The sequence below is a fragment of the Spermophilus citellus genome (genome assembly GCF_964194105.1).
Source record: "Spermophilus citellus genome assembly, chromosome: 5".
Lineage (NCBI taxonomy): Eukaryota > Metazoa > Chordata > Mammalia > Rodentia > Sciuridae > Spermophilus > Spermophilus citellus.
Window position 1 is genome coordinate 134,355,083 of NC_138186.1, and position 20,905 is coordinate 134,375,987.

The following is a 20,905-nucleotide window of genomic DNA, read 5'->3' on the forward strand; positions in this document are numbered from 1 at the left end:
TTTAACTTTTACTAGTTATTTTAACTTAGTAATTCAAAAAAAATCTGGGGATAAACAAATCAGCGTGGCCTTGAGCATGCCTGTACATATTTAATCTATAGTTTTCTGTTCATAGGATGATCCTGAAGCATTGGAGAGCAGTTACTTAACCTTTTTATGCTACAAATTTGGTTGTTGTGAGACTGGGTGGATTTTGACTTCTTACTTAGATAGCTTTTGAGTTGATTTTTCCTTTATCCTTAAACATATTTAACAGTTAAAGGGTGTGGTATTTTTATTTTCATTAAGAAGGAGATGAAAAAGATATTAAAAGTACTTTTTAAAAACAAAACTAATCCTTACTCATCTTAGAGACTATTAGATGACATATTTTAAGTAAATCAATCCTTCTAGGATAATATCTACCCTTTGCAATTTTTAAAGTACTTGTTTTAGCTTTTTCTTTATTATGACCAAAAGACCTAACAAGAACGATTAGTGGAGGACAAGTTCATTTGGGACTTTTCTTTCAGAGTCTTATTCCATAGACAGCTGACTTCATAGCTTTGGAGCCCAGGGAAGACAGAATGACAAGGGGCATGGCGGAGGAAAGTGGCTGAGGACATGGCAATAAGAAGCAAAGAGAGGACTCTGCCCATCAGTAATGAAATATAAACCCCGAGAGGCACACCCCTAAGGACCTCCTTCCTCCAGCTTCACCCTATTTGCCCACAGTTATCACCCAGTTAATCCCTATCAGTGGATTAATGCACTGGTTAGGTTAAAGCTCTCATAACCCGATCACTCCATCTCTAAGCTTTCTTCCATTGTCTCACACATGAGCTTTGGGAGGACACCTCCTATCTAAACCCCAACAGCACTTTGAGATACAGAATTTCAGTTGTTTATCAGAATTCTTGAATCTTAAACAATCTTTAATTCCTAAGGAAAAGTCTTGGGTACTTGAATCACATTCCCTTTAACAAATACTTGTGAGCACCAACTCTGTGCCAGGTTAGACCATGAGGATTTGAAGAATAAGACAAATCCTTGTCCTCAAAAATCTTGGTCAACTCTAAAGGTGACCTAAAATGAAAGCACAGCTGCATTCTAAGCAGCCTACTACCTTGAAATAAATACACAAATTTGGAGAGCCTTTCCAGTGGTTCCTATATCATTCCACCAAGGGGATGACAGTTTAGCTTTCCTCTGATCCCCAGCTGCATGCTGCACTCCCTCAGAGATTTATATTTAAAGAAATACCCAATTTGGAACTTCCCCCACTGTGAACTTTTTGAACCAAACCATCCAGTGGCAAGGTCCAAACTTTTGAATTTTTTCCTTCCAAATCTGGTCTATTTTTTTTTTTGAGTTCCAGAATGGTAGTTTTAACTATGTGTGAATAAAATAAGTATAATTTTTATACTTCCAAGTCTTTGTTTTTGGATATAAAATTATGAGTGTAACACCCAGAGTGTTTATTATCCTTGGAAGTTGCATATTTAGATTATTGTGTTTCAGCTAATGTTCTATTTTCCAATTACTGGATGTTTTCCCCAAGAATCATGGGATGCTGGCTCCTTCTATTCTGAGGGCTGGTGACATGTCAACAGATACTTTAGCCAAACAGATCTGTCATGGGGCTTATATATAGGCATTTCCAGATGACAGAAAAATTCGAAAGAAACAGTTTGAACTATCTGTTCTTTTTAAGGACTTGCTCAAATTCTGAACAAAACAATAACATATTTGAGAAATGTGGGCTATTTAAAACTAGAGACAGACCTTGCTTACATTTTTCAAATTTATTTTTTTCACCTCTCATTAAATTATTTACAGATTCATGACTTGGGAGATGTTGATGACAATAAAATCAAAATAATAAAGGGACTCTTCTAAGATTATCTCTTTTTTTATTGTTGGTCATTCAAAACATTACATAGTTCTTAATATATCATATTTCACAGTTTGATTCAAGTGGGTTATGAACTCCCATTTTTACCCCGTATACAGATTGCTGTATCATATCAGTTACACTTCCATTGATTTACATATTGCCATTCTAGTGTCTGATGTATTCTGCTGTCTATCCTATTCTCTACTATCCCCCCTCCCCTCCCCTCCCCATTTCTCTCTCTACCCCCTCTACTGTAAATCATTTCTTCCACTTGTATTATTCTTCTCTTACCCCTCATTTCCTCTTATATGTAATTTTGTAAAACCTTGAGGATCACCTTCCATTTCCATGCGATTTCCCTTCTCACTCCCTTTCCATCCCACCTCTCATCCCTGTTTAATGTTAATCTTCTTCTCAAGCTCTTCGTCCCTACCCTGTCCTTGGTTACTCCCCTTATATCAAAGCAGTCATTTGGCATTTGTTTTTTAAGGATTGGCTAGCTTCACTTAGCATAATCTGCTCTAAAGCCATCCATTTCCCTCCAAATTCTATGATTTTGTCATTTTTTAATGCAGAGTAATACTCCATTGTGTATAAATGCCACATTTTTTTTATCCATTCATCTATTGAAAGGCATCTAGGTTGGTTCCACAATCTTGCTATCGTGAATTGTGCTGCTATGAACATCGATGTAGCAGTGTCCCTGTAGCATGCTCTTATTAGGTCTTTAGGGAATAGACCGAGAAGAGGAATAGCTGGGTCAAATGGTGGTTCCATTCCCAGCTTTCCAAGAAATCTCCATACTGCTTTCCAAATTGGCTGCACCAATTTTCAGTTCCACCAACAATGAACAAGTGTACCCTTTTCCCCGCATCCTCTCCAGCACTTGTTGTTGTTGGACTTCATAATGGCTGCCAATCTTACTGGAGTGAGATGGTATCTTAGGGTGGTTTTGATTTGCATTTCTCAGACTGCTAGCGATGGTGAGCATTTTTCCATGTACTTATTAATTGATTGTATGTCCTCCTCTGAGAAGTGTCTGTTCAGGTCCTTGGCCCATTTGTTGATTGGGTTGTTATCTTATTGTCTAATTTTTGAGTTCTTTGTATACTCTGGATATTAGGGCTCTATCTGAAGTGTGTGGAGTAAAGATTTGTTCCCAGGATGTAGGCTCCCTGTTTACCTCTCTTATTGTTTCTTTTGCTGAGAAAAAAACTTTTTAGTTTGAGTAAGTCCCATTTGTTGATTCTAGTTGTTAACTCTTGTGCTATGGGTGTCCTATTGAGGAATTTGGAGCCCGACCCAACAGTATGTAGATCATAGCCAAATTTTTCTTCTATCAGACGCCGTGTCTCTGATTTAATATCAAGCTCCTTGATCCATTTTGAGTTAACTTTTGTGCATGGCAAGAGAAAGGGATTCAGTTTCATTTTGATGCAAATGGATTTCCAGTTTTCCCAGCAACATTTGTTGAAGATGCTATCCTTCCTCCATTGCATGCTTTTAGCCCCTTTATCAAATATAAGAAAGTTGTAGTTTTGTGGATTGGTTACTGTGTCCTCTATTCTGTACCATTGGCCACCCACCTGTTTTGGTACCAGTACCATGCTGTTTTTGTTACTATTGCTCTGTAGTATAGTTTGAAGTCTGGTATCGCTATACCGCCTGATTCACACTTTCTGCTTAGCATTGTTTTTGCTATTCTGGGTCTTTTATTATTCCATTTGAATTTCATGATTGTTTTATCTATTTCTACAAGAAATGCTGTTGGGATTTTGATTGGCATTGCATTGAACTTATAGAGAACTTTTGGTAATATCGCCATTTTGATGATGTTAGTTCTGCCTATCCATGAACAGGGTATATTTTTCCATCTTCTAAGGTCTTCTTCTATATCTCTCTTTAGGGTTCTATAGTTTTCATTGTGTAAGTCTTTCACCTCTTTTGTTAGGTTGATTCCCAAGTATTTTATTTTTGGGGGGGATATTGTGAATGGAGTAGTTGTCCTCATTTCTGTTTCAGAGGATTTGTCGCTGATATACAGGAATGCATTTGATTTATGCGTGTTGATTTTATATCCTGCCACTTTGCTGAATTCATTTATTAGCTCTAATAGTTTCTTTGTAGACCCTTTTGGGTCTGCTAGGTATAGAATCATGTCATCTGCAAATAGTGATAATTTAAGTTCTTCTTTTCCTATTTTTATGCCTTTAATTTCTTTCATCTGTCTAATTGCTCTGGCCAGTGTTTCGAGGACTATGTTGAACAGAAGTGGTGAGAGAGGGCATCCCTGTCTTGTACCAGATCATAGAGGGAATGCCTTCAATTTTTCTCCATTCAGAATGATGCTGGCCTGTGGCTTATCATAGATTGCTTTTACAATGTTGAGGTATGATCCTGTTATCCCTAATTTTTCTAGAGTTTTGAACATAAAGGGATGCTGCACTTTGTCGAATGCTTTTTCTGCATCTATCGAGATGATCATATGGTTCTTAATTTTGAGTCTACTGATGTGGTGAATAACATTTATTGATTTCCATATATTGAACCAGCCTTGCATCCCAGGGATGAATCCTACTTGATCATGATGCACAATTTTTTTGATATGTTTTTTAATCCGATTCGCCAGAATTTTATTGAGGATTTTTGCATCTAGGTTCATTAGAGATATTGGTCTGTAGTTTTCTTTCTTTGAAGTGTCTTTGTCTGGTTTAGGCATCAGGGTGATGTTGGCCTCGTAGAATGTATTTGGAAGTTCTCCCTCTTTTTCTATTTCCTGAAATAGCTTGAAAAGTATTGTTGTTAGTTCCTCTTTAAAGGTTTTGTAAAACTCTGCTGTATACCCATCCGGTCCTGGGCTTTTCTTAGTTGGTAGTCTTTTGATGGTTTCTTCTATTTCCTCTATTGTTATTGGTCTGTTTAGGTTGTCTATATCCTCCTGACTCAATCTGGGCAGATCATATGACTTAAGAAATTTATCTATGCCTTCACTATCTTCTATTTTATTGGAGTATAAGGATTCAAAATAATTTCTGATTATCTTCTGTATTTCTGAAGTGTCTGTTGTGATATTGCCTTTTTCATCCCGTATGCTAGTAAGTTGAGTTCTCTCTCTTCTTCTCTTCGTTAGCATAGCTAAGGGTCTGTCGATTTTATTTATTTTTTCAAAGAACCAACTTTTAGTTTTGTCAACTTTTTCAATTGTTTCTTTTGTTTCAATTTCATTAATTTCAGCTCTGATTTTAATTATTTCTTGCCTTCTACTTCTTTTGCTGTTGTTTTGCTCTTCTTTTTCTAGGCTTTTGAGATGAAGTATGAGATCATTTATTTGTTGGTTTTTTTCTTTTTTTAAGGAATGAACTCCAAGCAATGAATTTTCCTCTTAGAACTGCTTTCAATGTGTCCCATAGATTCCGATATGTTGTGTCTGTGTTTTCATTTAACTCTAAGAAGTTTTTAATTTCCTCCTTGATGTCTTCTAAAATCCATTGATCATTCAGTAACCTATTGTTCATTCTCCAAGTGATGCATGATTTTTCCTTCCTTCTTTTATCGTTGATTTTCAGTTTCATTCCATTATGATCAGATAGGATGCATGGTATTATCTCTACTCCTTTATATTGTCTAAGAGTTGCCCTGTGACATAATATATGATCTATTTTTGAGAAGGATCCATGTGCTGCTGAGAAAAAAGCGTAACTGCTTGATGTTGGGTGGTATATTCTATATATGTCAATTAAGTCTAGGTTGTTAATTGTGTTATTGAGTTCTATAGTTTCCTTATTTAACTTTTGTTTGGAAGATCTGTCCAGTGGTGAGAGAGGTGTGTTGAAGTCTCCCATGATTATTGTATGGTGGTCTATTAGACTCTTGAACTTGAGAAGAGTTTGCTTGATGAACATAGCTGCACCATTGTTTGGGGCGTATATATTTATGATTGTTATGTCTTGTTGGTGTATGGTTCCCTTGAGCAGTATGCAGTGTCCCTCTTTATCCCTTTTGATTAACTTTGACTTGAAATCTATTTTATTTGATATGAGTATGGACACTCCTGCTTGTTTCCGCAGTCCATATGAGTGGAATGATTTTTCCCAACCTTTCACCTTCAGTCTATGTATATCTTTTCCTATCAAATGCGTCTCCTGCTCGCGTTTCTTTCTGCTTGGTGAAACTGTTGTGTTTTTGAAATTTTCCCCCTATTCATTTATATTGCTCTTGTATAGTTGGGAGATCTCCCTTGCAGGGCGGGTAGTGGCTGTGCTCCTCCTCTAATTAGGGTGATCTATCTACCAGCTGGTTGGTCGCAGGTCTGCCCACCCTGCAGGCAAGGGTGGCGACTCTGCTCTGCCCCCACTCCAATTGTGGTGACGTAACTACCATGCCCTCGGGTCGCTAGGAGCTCCGCTAGAAGCAGGCTCCAAGGAGCGACCCCCGCGGGTTCCCCTGCCCCAGGCCAAAACTGTTCCAGGAGTCAGAACCCAGCCACCCCGAGCTCAGCGCACGCTCCACTTGGAGCTGGCCTCAACACGCATTCTCCGCAGGTTCCCCAGCACTGGGCCTAAGCAGCCCCGGAACCAGATTCCGGCCGCTCAGAGCCCGGCGCACGCCTTGCCAGGAGCGAGCCCCTAGGAGTATTCTCCACTGGTTCTCCAGCCCCGAGCCTGAGCGATCTGTCTGCGAGATGCAGGCAAATACCAGCCTGAAATCACCTGTTCCATAGCTGAATGAGCTGAGATCAGTAGAAAACAGGGATGATTACATCAGCTCTCCAAGATGGTGGCTTCTGTCCTCCTCCGTGGTCCGACCGGTGTCAAGAACCGAACTGGACCTCTTCTCTCCTCTGTCTCAAAGCTGAAACTCAGCACTAAGCACGGCCATTGCACCACTGGCAGGAGCCCCCAGAATCCGCATCGCTGCACCCCCGCTCCAGCACCTCGCCGCTTTCCAGCGCGTGCCACAGACTCCAGCTGCGGGGCGCGACCCTCCGTGCGGAGAAATCGCCTGTGTCCGAGCCCCCGCAGCCGAACCTCGCGCGATGGAAATCCGTCCACTAGTTTCTGGAGCACTTCAATTTCACTGTAAATTCCCAACAAGATAGACTTCAGCTGTTTCACCTCGTCTTTCTCCCACACAGTGACGGGGCGCACTGGGGTGATGCACTCCCTTTGCCGCCATCTTCCCCCTCTCCTAAGGTTATCTCTTATTTAGTGACCAGAAAAGATCCTTGGGAATGCCTCTCAACCACAAGAGGGCCACCCTGAGTCACTTCTCTCTGCTAGAAAGTACCAGCAATAAAGCATGGTTAAGAGAAGCCATTTAGTGAGTGTGATTTGAAGAGGATAGGAATTAATCTACAGAGAGTGATTAGCTCACCTATGTCTTCTATTGGAAATGTTAGTTATCACTACTGGATGATAACATTACATTTACAGTAATTATCTACTAAAATGCTAGTGATAGAAGGAATTGCTGGCTAGTCACACCCCAGCATAGAAAAGAATAGGTAGTACACAGAAGAAATGAGTCAATATAAGTAAGCTTTGAGTGGAGCTTGGTTAGGTTTTCTGTTTCATTTATGGGACATGGAGTTGGGAATAGGAGAAAAGATCCAAATGGGGAGACAACATGAGTGGGTGCTAGATTTCAAGCCCTTGGTGCTCAGGTGAGAACTATGGCATCATTTGTGAGAACGCTACAAAAAAGGATTAGGAGGTGGGTACAGAAAGGGAGGCCCAGAATCCTACTTCAGTGTAGCCTAAAGTTCCTCCGCAATTAGAGGGTTTCTGCAAAGTAAGTCAGACTCATTCCCTCATGGCCAACGTTTCTCAGTAAGTCCAAATGAGCCTGCAATCATAATACCTTGATGGGCAGTTTCCCCATGAGCATTACAAAAATTCATAAAGGACAAGGGAACAGAACAGAGTGCAAAATGATGGTATCAAGCTATGGGACAGATATTCAAGGGCAAGAAATAAACAGTAGGAACTTAGCATAGCCCCCAAATGGGTGTGCCTGGCTCTTTCTATATTCTGCTGTTATTGATGTCATTAGCATAATTGGCAAAAAATATTCCCACAAACTTTCTTTTTCTTATGCAACTATTTTGAATCCATTTACTTTATAAACTTATCAGCAACTTCAAACAAACAGCTACTTCTGGATCAACAGTATTCCTTCTAAAGTGAGTATAATCAGAGACATTAGTTGCCCCTCCTGGAGAGTTTTCTCACCTTTAGATTCATGAAGTTCAAGGCTGGGTCCAAGATCCCCACTCTCCTTCAACTACTTCCTTTTGGTTTCATCCCAGTGGTTTCTTCCACTAGGAGCCCCAGTAGATATGCATACTATTTTAGGTAAAGATGTTAGGATTCTTAGGGGCCACCTCAACTTCAGAATAAATTAATTTTGGTAATTTTACGTGTTGAAACTCCCCCTCTGAAGTTCTAAACGATAGATATAGGCCCACACATTTTCTATTTAAAATATTTATCTCTCTTTTGTTTGTCTAGGAGTTAATGATAAAGAAAAGAAATGAAAGAGAAAGAATGTAAACAAAGAAAACAACAAAACACGGTAGACATTCATGAAAAAGAAGGGACTTATAAATTATAAACTAAACTGAATTTTCTGACTTTATGAAATAAAAGTCAGTATAAACTCTTTTAATTTTTTTATAAAGCTCTTAAATTCTCTTCCCTTATTAAATCATCTGAGGCAGGCAGGTAACCACATGGGCCTCTGTCTTCCCCTTATACTCTTTTTTAGGTTTGAATACATAAGTTAAGGCAAGCACTTAGGACATTAACTTAGCTAAATTTAAAGGTACAAGATGTTGGACATCTTACAAAGGAAAGATGTTTTTCAGTCTTCGATAACATGTATGCATTTCATTTGTCAATACAGACAATATGGGAAGCTCAACTCTAAACATCTACCGGAGGGTACAGAAAATAAACACAAAAAGCTCATTTTTTTGATTCAATAATTTCTAGAGCTCCATCTCTGAAGAATTCAAGATATTAAAACTCTTCAAATATTCAAGAAATTACAGCATTTCTGAATAATTTGGAATACTTTACCACTGTGTTAAATAGTGGGTGTTCTTTAGGACAATACAGTCTGGTTGAACAGTGAGCTGTGTGAGGTGGGTTATCTGGGGGCATATCCTTATTCATAAAGAGGTGTTACATTTGCTGCTCATATTCTTTGTTCAAGTGAGCTATAGCAGTACTTTACTCAAAAGGTATTCCTTGAAGTGTCTACAAAATTATCCACCATTTTCACTAGGACAGCACAGGTTAGAACTGCCAGTGAATAGAGAAAACACACCTTCAAGCAGAGAAGGCATGGGCAAAATGTACTAATTAATGAAGTTAACAGAAAGCAGCTTTAGAGACTTCGATTTTTACATACTTTCAGAATGGCCAATATGAAAAACAAGCACCACTGCTTCTCCCTCTTCCAATATAGCAATACAAAATTACGGTTTTAGAAGCATATGGGATGTTACCACACTTCTTACTATAATTACAAGAGATTTTTCTACCATGCCCAGACCATAAACCATTCTTACCAAGTTCCCCCTGAAATTTCACTTTTAGGTTGCTGAGAATAACAGGACACATTCAGGAAATGTTTAGTTTCATTCATCAAAATGTATGTGAAATCATTTCATCTACCAAAAATCAAATCAAAATTGCAAACAGAATTGAAAACTATTTTTCATTAGACCTAAGTGGTATACAACTAGAATTTAAACAGTTATGTCTTCATGGATAATGTTTTTGAATGGTACCAAACCCCATTAGTTCTAATAGTCAATAGCTAATTAATTAAAAAGTTAATTTTCCTCACATCTTTTTTTTTTATTGGATGTTCACAACATTACAAAGCTCATGACAAATCATATTTCATAGATTAGAATCAATTGGGTTATGAACTCCCATTTTTACCCCAAATACAGATTGCAGAATCACATCGGCTACACATCACATTTTTACATACTGCCATATTAGTGACTGTTGTATTCTGCTACCTTTACTATCCTCTAATATCCCCCCTCCCCTTCCCTCCCATCTTCTCTCTCTACCCCATCTACTGAAATTCATTTCCCTCCATGTTTGTTATCCCATTCCCCTCGTAAACTCTTATATAATTTTGTATAACAATGAGGGTCACATCTTAATACAATCTATCACAACTTTCTGTTTAACCTCTACATTCAATTAAGGCATGTGACCCATAGCACAGCTCTACCAGAAAAGATTGGGCTGTCAGCAGATGAGAATGTAGCTACAAATACTGCACAGATATTTGGACTTAAGGCTAAGCTACCAAGTTGATACTCCAAACTTTGTTGGCATCTGATTAAATAACCATTTCTCATCCTACCATCCAAATTAAAGTGAAGAATGGGGGGAACACAAGCCAATACATATTTCACGCTCAGCACTGAATTTTCCTTTGTTTTATGAGTTTTGAGTCATTTTACGCTTAAAAATAGCCAATTGAATTCCTTTTTTCTTAAATCTAGGCCAAATTAACAAAGACACTCCTTTCTAAGCCCAAGAATGTGCCACGCAAGGGAATTTTCTACAATAAGTTTGCTTGCTTGAGTTTATTTTCAGTGGGATGCTTAAATATCTCAGCTTTAAAAGTGTAAATAACATATCCCCTTTCTCAATAACTGGGGGACACCTTTTTTTTTTTAATGAACAGAGAAGTGTTTTTTTTTAGCACTAGCTTAATACAACAAAGATAATGCAAACTACAGCCTCAGAGGGGAGGGGAAGGAGATGCTGGGGACTCTCTTTCAGAGATCTTTGTTAACTACCTAAGTCTAGCTTCTGTGGTATAAGAGAGAGGTGCACCCTAGATATGGGTGCCCATAGAAGAGCTCACAATTACAGGGAGAAGATAGCCAGGGAAAAGGTCACTGGGCCCCTGCATGTTCCTTGAGATATAGATAGGTCTGAATGCCCTGATCCTGGATGCATTTAGTCTGAGGGATGTATGTAAGTACACTTAAACACAACTGGAAAGCTGGCTGTGCAGTGGGTAGGCAGAGTTGAAAAGAGCTTTTCTAGAATTCAACAGAATAGTAAAGCTTCCTCACTTAAATGGACATGGCAGAGGGATCACAAAAGCAGAATTTGTGAACAGTCAAGTTAGTTCTGTTCTAGCCTACTTTTCCCTAACCAGTATCTTATAAGGGTTCTATACATTCAAGGTATGGATGGGGTTCAAGATTCTCATGAAATTCTTCTATAAAATCAACGCCTTAGGAATTCTTAGGTAAAATGAACACTCTTGTTGTCACGATGATCATAGTTACTAAAAAAGAAATCTAAAGATGAGTGTGGTGTTTTTCTTTTTTTAATATTTATTTTTTAGAAGTAGTTGAACACAATACCTTTATTTTATTTATTTTTGTGTGGTGCTGAGGATTGAACCCAGGTCTTCACACATGCTAGACAGGCGCCCTACCACTAAGCCACAACCCCAGCCCTGAGCCTGGTGTTTTTCATTAGCTCAGACACCTCTCTTTCCTTATTCAGGTCACAAGTTATTACTGAGGTATTTGTACCACCCTTGTATATATTTCCAGAGTCCTCTAGGAAGGCCTAGGGAGTTTATTATAATGGAATATTAGATCATCATGGGTCACCATGAGGACTTAATTCAGTTTGCACATATGCTTATATCTCTGAAGGAACATGACCCTGCACTCACACTCTTCATCTTGGTTCTCCTTTCTGTTACATATGATTACTATTTCTATACTTTTATTTTGTTGGATTCAGACTCTACTGAATGACTGGAACTTTAAGATCTACTCCAACCCAGACAACTGATAATCCTGTATTCTAGTATCACATTATTGTAACCTTAGTTATGGCCATATAGAATGTGTATACATATTTTAGATAACTCAAATGTCTAAAACAGTGGTTCTAGGAAATTTTTTTAAAAATACAAAAGCCTAGATTTATATATTCAGTTTTAATTATCATGGGGTTGGTCCCCAATTCTAAATGCATCCCAGGAACTCTGATGTGCAGCTAGGATTGAAAACTATTTTGTATACATTTAAGTCTTGTTTCTTTGATAAAAGAATCTAAAATCCCAAAGCCAAAAATTTCTTAAAGCCACAGAGAGTAGTAAATTGGCAAGATGCTTCTAAAGTGAACAAGGGCATGGCACACCAGGTTTCCTATATAGCTGATGTTAGCAATGTGGGCAAAAGAATAACGTGTGATATGGAATTATAGGAAGCTTGAAGTTATGACCCTTTCTCTTTAAATTCTAGAGAACTTCAAGTCATTGTCACCACCTGCCACATTTCCATACATTTCAAAATTTTCCATAGGTAGCTGAGAACCACTACCTGCCTGGAGGTGTCTGGTTCTGAATGCCATAAACATTCCAGAAAAAATTCAGCCTCCAAATGTTTACTTTCTGTTCCTTTAAATAGGTACCTGGAGACTTATTTTAAAAAAAAACACCAGATTTTGGTTATTAAGGAGGTTATTATCCTTGAGATGCAACTATAAAAATTAAACACTTGAATATTAAGAGTTTAATCAAACTAAACTTATCTCATTTAATTTCTTTTTAAACTCTTAGACCTTTTAATCTCTAGGATGAAAAGCCAGAAGTATGAATTGTTAGGTTCCAACTGTTGGTTAACCACTCTTCAATTCCAATCTTTCTTTTTCATATCCCCCAAAATCAAACCAAACCAAACCAAACCTAAAATAAAATAAAACACAAAGCAAAAAAAAAAAAAAATCCTCTAAACTAAGACAAATGGTATGGAAAGTAGAATAGGTATTTTAAATTGAATTTTCAGACAGTTGTTGGTTTTTAAAAAAGTTAACATTGAAAGGGAAATGGATCTCTAGGGGGAGGAGGCTATAAATGAAATCACAGTCTTTTGTAAGTTAAATTCCTGGGATTCAAATGGTCATTACCAGTATCCTGTGGCAGAGCAAAGTTTTTCCATACATTATTCTCTTTGTGGATGCCAAGACTCTTCACTTTATCTTAGATTTTCACATCCACTAACCACCCATGAGTATTTACATGTATATACCTTCAACTAGTGCTGGAATTTCTGAATCTTGAGTGGCACTGGTGCATTCCAGGTTTCCACTGGGTAAGCTACCAAAAAGATGGACCAAATAGGAACTTGGGGTACACACAGTGTACCAGTCTACCTCAGGTATGAGGAGACGGGGGATACTCAGATTCCCCAAAGTAAGTTTGTATGTAGAGAGCAACTCCCACTGGAACTATGCTTCTGGCCTTGAATTGTTGTTTAATGGAATTCTAGAGAATGTATTTTTTTCCGTGCTTGAAATTTTTCACATACCATATTTCTAGCATATTTCCTATTCTAAAGGCAGTTCTATGTGGCAATCTGTTATAAAGGCTAGGACTCCAGGCAATAAGCTCAATTAGTAATATGTGGCTCCAGGTATAGTAAATTAAGGCAGACACATTGGTTTGGTGAGAAGGTGATCAAATACAACAGGATGGGGAGAATTATTCTCTTCATGAACTAAGTCCTAAAACACCTTCATGCTTTCAAACACATCTCTCCAGACAGAACATGTCAACTTTACAATGCATTACTTAGTTTCCATGAGGGTCACATTTTATTTATTCACCATATTTTTCACAGATATTTATTGCAGGTTGAAATTATCTTGTCATTCTGATGCAACTCACAATGTATTTAATTAACCTATAATTTATAGAAGTGACTATAAAATCTAATAAATGATTATGAAACCTATAATTTATAGAAATCACTATAAAATCTATTATAAAGTACTTTATAAATCGGCATGATTTTTGGCACAAAATCCAACTTATGAATGTTCAGCTTTGAATTATCATGATAGTCAACTACTAAGAGATTATCTTGTCAATTACCTGTCAATAATTATCTGTACAAATATAAAGAGCAAAAATCAAGATGTAAAAGAATGAAGCAAAAACTAAGATGATTGACATCCTCAAAAAAGTCAAATTTACTTTCTTACCTGAAATATTTTGTGTTTGGCCTTCTTGTTGAATTGGGAAGAGGTAAGATGAGCTGTGTCTTTTTACAGAAATAAGCAGTCTTCAGTGTTTTTACAGCATTGGTTACTACAGAAACTAGACTTCTTTTACTTCTTGTCTTGAAGGGTGAACAAAATAAAACAAACTGAAAATACTACAATGAATGGTAAATGATGAAAGATTTACAGTACAAAAAACAGTGTAAAAAGGAAGACAAGTTTAAATATTGTTGTGTAAGACAGCGATGAAAATAATACAAGAATGAGAATAAGTAAAATGATAGGCTGGAACATCTGGGAAGGTAAATGCAAAGACAAAGAGAAGAGTTAATTAATAATAATTTTTAAAACTTCCATTCATATTAACTAATTAAGGTAATCATTCAACTTAAAATAAGGAATTCTCCCATAAACCTATATTTACAAAATCTAAAGTCATAATTATACACAATGCTTTTTCTTGATTTGATTCTACTTTTTTCTAAGGATATAATGGGAAAAAAATCACATGCTCACAATATTAAAAATCTACAACAAGGAAACTAAAAACTAAGTATTTGATAAAATAAACAGAAAAAAAGTAAGCTTTAACTTTTCAAAATCCAACAAATTTCATCATAAAACATTTTTTTTTTCATGGCAAAGCACAGCAACATGCAAGATAAATAAGCAATGGGGTTGAAATTAGCTAGCTGCAACTAACAGGCAGTTAATCTCTGTCATGCTTATGTGCATAAACTAATTTTTAAATATAAAATGTCTTGCGGTCTAAAAAGCCATGCATGCTGTTGTTCTTCCATGGGTTCTCCAGTGGATACAGGACACTGGGCTTGCCATAGGGGACAGCACTACCTTTTTTGTTTCACAAATTTTCTTTTATGTGGTTAACTTTGACAAAATGCATTGGTCTTTCAGTGGCCACCATACCTGGCCAAAGCAGCTCAGTCCAATTCATCCAGTGTGCCTCTACAAATCAGGATGGAGGAAAAATGCTGGTTTTCCCTGTTCTGGAATAGTTGTTACTATTTTTCTGAGTTAGTTTTGCCTTAAAGCTATGGTGTAATACAACCGTATTGGTCCTGGGATTCTCCATTATAGAACTGGCAATGATTGTCTCTAGAAATAATCATGTACCATCAACTTATAGTACAGGGGTGGCATCTATTTGTCCCTTTTGGTAGGTCTCTAGGCCAAGATGGGTCTCCTTACCACTGGTAGTTCTCCATCAATTGTTTTTGTTCAGAAACTTTTTAAAAAAATCTTAAACTCAATTTGAATCTTGACTCAAAAACCTGAAATTGACATTTGAAGATTCCTATTGAGGATCTTCTTGTCACACAGTAAAGTAATATTGAAAAATGCTGACCTTCTAAAATAATATATATTAAAAATCCTTGAATCTTTACCCCAAAACTTGAGTGTGATGGTGTTAAAATTTCCCTTTAAATGAAACAGGGGAAAGAGTTACCAAGTGATTGGGATACAGAAATCTCAGGCCTGAATCAGGAGCACAGTGTGAAAAAAGAAGAGCCCCGTGGGCCATTAAACCCATTAGGCTCTGAGCTAGGACTTCCTTAAGGTGGGGTCTGGTGTTCAGGCCGTGGAGACCACCCACGAGGGACCACAGCTCCAAGGGCCAGCCTTGCCATCACCATGGCTCGCAATAGGCAGAACTGTACCTGACTCACGGATATGGGCTCCTCGGCACCAAGGTCATCCGCGGACTTGGGCACCTCCAGGCGATCGATGAAGGTCTGCAGCTCCTTGCGAAAGGCCTTCATCTGCGCATTGATGCGGTAGAGCAGCTCATGCTCCCGGATGCGGCTGCCGTCGTCCTCCTCATCCATCAGTCCGAACAGGTCCCCGTTGGTCACATAGATGCGCGCCTCGGTGATGATGGTGCTTGTGTCGGCGATGAGCCGGTCGATGGTCTTGCCCAGGCGTTCGGCCTCAGAACGGATGTCCTTCATCTGCTGCCTGTCGGAGAAGCTCTTGGGCCAGGGACCTGGCGCAGGGTAGAAGGAGCGGGTGGGCGTGAGGCAGCGGATGTTCCGCACCTCCTCCGAGTCGCTCTCGCCACCGATGGGCCCTTCCCGCTTGCGGTGCGGTGGCCGCGAGTCATCGTCGCTCTCTTTCTTGCCCGCGTCGCTCTCAGCGTCGCTGTCGCGGGGGCTGCCACGGATGCCCAAGTGCGAGGCCAGGTCGTAGCGCTGCATGTTGGACATGAGCACGCGGTTCTCATACTGTAGCTGCATGACCTTGCCGCTGAGCTCGTTGATCTGCAGGCGTGCAGCCTTCAGCTCCTCCTGCAGGGCCTCCGTCTTGGCGCTGTCATGGTGTCGGGCACTGTCGTGGCTTCCAGACTTGTACTTGTACTTATTCAGTTCCGCAGTTATGCGCTTGTTCTGCTCCTCCAAGTCTGCCACGTTCCTCCGCAGCAGCTCCGTTTCGTCCTCCACCAGCTGCAGGTGCTGCCGCAACTCAGAAAGGGATTCACTCTGTTCCCTCATGAGAGGGTTGGACGACCCATTGAAGTCATCGCCCCTGAGGTCGTCCAGTTCAGCCTTCAGGCCTCTGTTCTCCACCTCCAGTTCAACGATTTTCCTGCCCAGGATGTTGGCCTCTTCCTCCACCAACCTCAGCCTAAGCTTGAGCTCCGCCTCCCTGGTACTAGGAGGACCCCCAGCTTCTCCTTTGGGCAAGGGACTGTCCAGATCTCCATAAAATGATCTGTACTTCTGCAGCTCATGTTCGAATCTGTCCTTTTCTTTATCGATCTTGGCCATTTTCTTTCTCATCAAAGCAGCTTCTTCTTTAACGAACTGCAGCTGGCATTTCAGATCTTCATTGTCCTCCTCATTTAGGGAAAAGAGGGAAAAGGATAAAAGATCATTTTTTATGTAAATAAAGAAAACAAGAAAGGACACCTGCAAAAACAATTTTTTTTTTTTTTGTAAATAAGATTTAATGGCACATAGAAGTAGATGCTGTGTGTTTTCTCCAAACCATTTACATTCTTTGTCCAGGGAAAGATTAGGATACTATTAGATCCTAGAAACACAAGGAAAGGAATATAAAACAAAACAAAACAAAAAGCTGGTCATCACTATTCAGGGATCATTATGTTGTAATTGCACACAATTGTTTGGTGGTCATTTAAGAATGTTCTTTTTGTTTATTTTTATATGGTTGAATTTCCTTAACTGTAATAAATATGAAACCTATTTACTCTAAATAACATGGTAAGTATGCACCTACTCACTTGCATTTATTAGGCAACTACTTTGATTCAGATACTGTAAAGTTCTTTACAAATAAGACCAATTTTAATACTCAAAATAAATTTCTTAGGTAGGCATTAAGATTCCTGGTTTAAAGATGTCTAGGGAGTTGTTTAGGGTTAAACAGCTAACAAGTGGGAAAGAAGATGAATTTTGAATTCAGTTGTTTGAAATTAGGGGTCATGATCACTCTGCCTTGCAGAAAACAATCTTTCCACCATCGTGATTTAAAGAATTATTTTAAAGTCAACTTTAGGGAAAAGTCTGACACCCGAAAGGTCCCTCCAAGGAGAATAGTGATGACCATTTACATAATTTTTAAAATAGGGTGCACTGCCACGAGTCTGAAATGGATAGAGTTGGTTCTACCTGTTGAAAGGATAATGCACTAGACCCTGTATAAAGTCCTCTCACACATTATTATGACAACTATCAAAGCCTTGTCATTTAACTAAATTGAATAGTACTAAAGTAGAAATGGAAATCCACTTTTTCTGGGTTTTTACAGAAGTGCATTATTATATATAAAAATGTTTCCCAAGGTTAATTGCCTAAAATTCTTCTAAATATGTACTCTGGGCTGTTTAACTTCTGTGGGCTTTGGTTTCCTTATTTTATACATTTTATTTATTTATTTACTTATTTATTTGCAATGTTGGGGATCAAACCCAAGGTCTTGTGCATGCTAGGCAAGCGCTCTACCACTGAGCTATCCCTCAGTCTTTCTCATTTTAAAGTGGGAATAAAAATGCCTTCCTTCCCAAGCACTCAGAGGCCCCTGTGTTTGAGCTATATTCTGGTAAAGAACTAGGGGAAGACAAGGAGAAAAACGAGCTGCTTCCAGAGATGCTCAGTAAGTATGGCCCAGACTCTTTGAGATGGAAGAGAAGGTGAACAGGGCAAAGGCCTCCCACCGTCCTGTCTGCTAATGGGAGTGTAAAGTGGTAGGAGCTGCTGATCTGAAAGCCTGAATACGACATTCCTTCTGTCACTATATCTCCATGTCTGCCTCTTGTATAGAGGATTCCTAAGCCAGCAGAGCACAAGTTAGTAAGCGTAAGCACAGTCTATATTCAGGCTGATTAAAATATATATATATATTCCTTGCACTGCACATGCGGACTCTAGAAAAGAAGCACAAAAGAAAAATAGGATGAGGGGGCAAAATTAAAGAAAGCAGATGTATTGGTTTGTCTACTTTCCTTTACAAGGGGTTTAGGGGAAAGGATGGATGCCCAGAGAGAAGAGGTGATGAAAGAACATCACCAGGGCATAGAGGAGGAAAAGAGGGTAAGCCACATAGAGCTTTGAAAAGAGAATCCATTTCAAAGGGGAGAGAATCTGTAAGAGAATGCCTTGAGATCAAGGACACATAACCAAGGTTAAGATCACATCAGCAGAGGAACCAATGGAAACTCTGAAGCTCTGAGCTTGGGTATCTTCAAGAAGAGAGGAGGGAGCTGGGTATGGTGGTGCATACCTGTAATTCCAGAGACTCAAGAGCTGAGGCAGGAGCATCTCAAGTTTGAGGCTAGTCTCAGCAACTTATCGAGACCCTATCTCAAAATGAAAAATAAAAAGGGTTGGGGATGTAGTTCAGTGGTAAAGCATCCCCTGGGTTCAATCCCCAGTACTGGGGATGGGGGAAAATAGAAAGAGAGAAAAGGTGAGAGAGAGAGGTTGGGGAAGGGAGAGAGAAGAGCAGAGAAAAAGAGGAAAAGGGAAAATAATATATATGTAATGGTCATGCTTTAAAAAATGGATCAGATCAACTTTTACAATACCACTTTAAAGTTCTGTAATGAGAAAACACATTGTAATGTTTTTTTTAAAAATACAGACATTAGTGCTATATATCCCAATTTACATGTTTAAAGTCAATATCTAGCTACGTGTTTTTGGAGACCATAATGTCACTTCTGTCCCCAATATTTCCTATTCTGTTTTACAATCTTCTTCATCATCACCTGCTCACCTTGGAAGCAGAGCTAGTCTTTACTGTGGCTGTGTTTCTAAAGTTCTTAACAAGCCCATAATGAGAACATCTTTTTTATTTTATTTTTATTCCTTTGTTTCCTTTCCTTTTGCTTCTCCTATCATTGGTTTAGAGAATTACTTCCTTCTTAGGTTCTCTAAAGACATCATAAACCTCTCTTTTCCTTCTACCATTCCTTCCTACAGCATTGCATTTTTACTCTCCTGTTACTATAGGAACAGCCATTCCACTGACCTTATTAATTATGAAAGAAAGAGATTAGCACCCTGCATACAGCTCTCAAATACAGTAGCACATAAAAGACTAATGATACGTTGCTGTGTGCTTACAACGTAAAAGCAATTATAATGGAGCTCTTACTGATGTTTTATGAGCAAATGTACTGAATACTTTATGCCACCTGTGTCCACAGCTACATAACTGATATGCATAATGTGACTATGTTTTGCATAAGTCTACTTTGCCATTATGTCGATTTAAAAATATAGCTTATTACTATATACATTTACAGTTGCTTTATATGCAAGTTGAAATTTTATTTCCACATACCTCTGTGGGAGTCTGTTGAGCCTTTTTTTCAGATTTTGGCAAATCTTTGCTTCCTCTTCTTTTTAAGGATAACTGAAACAAAGCATGAATATGTTTAGTTTGGTAAACTATAATTTTTTAGTTAAACTAAAATCTTAATTCAATTTGTTTTAAATGTCCTAATCTCATATGACAAAACCAAGACAAAAAGTTCAATCAATAACTATACAAGGAGAAAAAGTATCCAAAACCGATAGAGTAAGATATAGTTTTACTTTAAACTGAGATAAAGAAAACAGTAGAATGTACCTGGCAATTATCTGATTAATTTGATAAATATAGGAAGCTTACTGTAAAAATGCAGAAAAGAACTCAATTCAAAAATGTAGTTCAATGAGTCAATATGCTATATAGTTCTAATGAAGGCAAATGCTTGTTAATATTCCACATCACTAAAGAAAATTAAAGGGAGATTAAGTTATTATTTCCAGTGTTGGAGTTAAGTTGAAACAAGCTTGCAAAGACAAATTTTCAGAGCATTTATGTAGGATTTAAAGACTCACATTCTTCACTCGACACACATCTATGCAAACAAGCATGAAACATACACATGTAATGTAATAGGGAATGATATGGATGTGGTGAAATAAGAGGGCATGTTCCATCTTAGGGAGTAGGTGGACTGGAGCAGCTCCAGGATACAGGAATGTGAACTTTCTCAGGAAAATCTGGGAATTTTCATTGCTATGTAAAAATCTCCTACTATTTTACTATCAGGTCCTAATTAAAATTCAAACAAGCACTTATAGGATACTAACTAGTCCCAAACCGTTTCATGGACCAGCAACAAATAATCTTTGATGCTCAGTTCTGTTTCTCACACCAATACAGCAAGTGCTGGTAAATGCCACACATTAGGCTCTGTGAAGCAGAGACTTTTCCTTAGTGTAGCGTCACCTCCATTAGAATAATAATGCTTGCCACTTGGAAGACTGTAGAAACATACTTGCTGAACTAATGAGTAATATCAACTATGAAGTTCTGAAGTTAAAAAGAAGGATGACAGAAGTGGAGACTGACAGTAAAAGCAGAAATGGCTTCTCAGAATGGGAGACTTCGTGAATTTGTAAAGAACTGAAATTATAATTCTTTACAT

General features: G+C 38.4%; 1 protein-coding gene across 1 annotated transcript in view; it reads right to left on the reverse strand.

Moving 5' to 3' along the window:
* Positions 1-13,932: 13,932 nt before the first annotated feature.
* Positions 13,933-20,905, reverse strand: part of MTCL3 (MTCL family member 3) — a 39,076-nt gene continuing 32,103 nt past the window's right edge. Inside the window, exons 5-7 of the mRNA XM_081294761.1 lie at positions 19,771-19,842; positions 15,624-16,799; positions 13,933-14,238 (exon numbers count right to left, since the gene is read on the reverse strand). Of these exons, the coding sequence (XP_081150887.1) occupies positions 14,128-14,238; positions 15,624-16,799; positions 19,771-19,842 (1,359 nt within the window). The 3' untranslated portion in view covers positions 13,933-14,127. The remainder of the gene's footprint in view (positions 14,239-15,623; positions 16,800-19,770; positions 19,843-20,905) is intronic.